The following is a 1,598-nucleotide window of genomic DNA, read 5'->3' on the forward strand; positions in this document are numbered from 1 at the left end:
GCCTCTGTACTTGGAATTCTATTTTATCTACTATGAAGATGTAAGTTGAGTGTGATTTAAATACCTGGTAGATCATGATAAAATAAGATGATACTGTGTGTGAAAAGGAAAAGTGACATTTTTAACAAGCAATTAGATTTATGAGTACAGTATTCAGCATGTTGAAAACTTTTTCCCACAATAATGGATTAATTTTAGCAAAAAAGGAGCAATCAGATTAGAAATATTAAAAGAGAATAAGTAAGGTAAATTTATTAACTAATTTTAGGCTTCCAAATTTTATCTCATTTGCTTTCCAGGTAAATAAGTAATTCCAGAAAATGGCCAATTCCACCATGGTGTCTGAGTTTCTTCTCACGGACTTTGTTGAAGGTTGGAAGCTAAAGATCTTGTACTCCATTTTATTCCTACTGATGTACTTGGCTACTTTACTAGGAAATCTTCTCATAATTACTGCCACAATACTCGACCAGAAACTTCACACACCAATGTATTTTTTCCTCAGAATTCTCTCCATTTTAGACATGTGCTTCATTTCTGTCACTGTCCCCAATGCCTGTGTGAACTCTCTCACTGACAATAGGGTCATCTCAGTGGCTGGGTGTGCAACTCAAATTTTCCTGGTCCTTTATTGTGCCTATGTGGAAATGTTATTACTCACCATCATGGCCCAGGACCGCTATGTGGCCATTTGCCAGCCCCTCCACTACCCTAAGATCATGAACCACCAATTCTGTGTCCGGATGACACTGGCTGCTCTGTTCTGTGGTCTGATTTATGCTAGTGTGCACACTGGTAACACTTTCCAGTTGTCCTTCTGTCAGTCCAATGTTGTTCCTCAGTTCTTCTGTGATGTCCCTTCTCTGCTGAGGCTCTCTTGCTCTGACACATTCAACAATGAGCTCTTAATTCTTGTCTCTGCCATGGGGTTTGGTGTTGGCTGCTTTATCTTCATTGTCATATCTTATATCCGCATCTTTTCTACTGTGCTGAAATTTCCAACCAGTGGAGAGCGAGGAAAGGCCTTTTCCACCTGTGTCCCTCACATCATTGTGGTATTTGTCTTTCTCAGCTCAGCCTTATATGTATACTTAATGCCGCCTTCAGTATCAGACACATTTCTGGCCATGGTTTTCTCTGTTTTCTATACCATAGTTCCTCCGTTTTTAAATCCTATTATCTACAGTCTTCGAAACAAACAGATTAAGGGAGCTCTGAAGAAAATAACAATGCAAACGTTTCTGCAGGAAAATATAAGGTGAATTTCAGATTTTTTTAATGCTTTCATATCAAGTTAATGATACACATGTATTTTATTCATTTTGCAATAAATGCTAACATTTTAATTGATTAAAATTACTGAAATGAATTAATGAAGTAATTTTATATATTTGCCTCTTATCACAATAGTTGATTTAGAATGATATATAAGAAATACCTGTAGGTGAATACATGAGGTTAAAGCATGTCTTTCTTGGGATTTTCAGTGTGACTGTCTCCTCAAAACTTCCCTCATTGTAAGTCTGTATATCACACAGATATAATTATATTTGCCTAGACATTGTTCTTTCTATTAAAATTTACAAAATCAGTTAGGA

At 36.4% G+C, this 1,598-nt stretch overlaps 1 protein-coding gene across 1 annotated transcript; it reads left to right on the top strand.

The window, feature by feature from the left end:
• The first annotated feature begins 320 nt into the window (after positions 1 to 320).
• Positions 321 to 1,262, top strand: LOC101422468 (olfactory receptor 14C36-like). The gene has a single exon (XM_004482379.1). The coding sequence runs from the start codon at positions 321 to 323 to the stop codon at positions 1,260 to 1,262; it is 942 nt and encodes a 313-aa protein (XP_004482436.1).
• Positions 1,263 to 1,598: the final 336 nt, after the last annotated feature.

This window comes from Dasypus novemcinctus, chromosome 16, assembly GCF_030445035.2.
Source record: "Dasypus novemcinctus isolate mDasNov1 chromosome 16, mDasNov1.1.hap2, whole genome shotgun sequence".
NCBI lineage: Eukaryota > Metazoa > Chordata > Mammalia > Cingulata > Dasypodidae > Dasypus > Dasypus novemcinctus.

Bases quoted from the DNA above. Each gene is read 5' to 3' on its own strand.
- LOC101422468 (XM_004482379.1), top strand. From the start codon at position 321: ATGGCCAATTCCACCATGGTGTCTGAGTTTCTTCTCACGGACTTTGTT.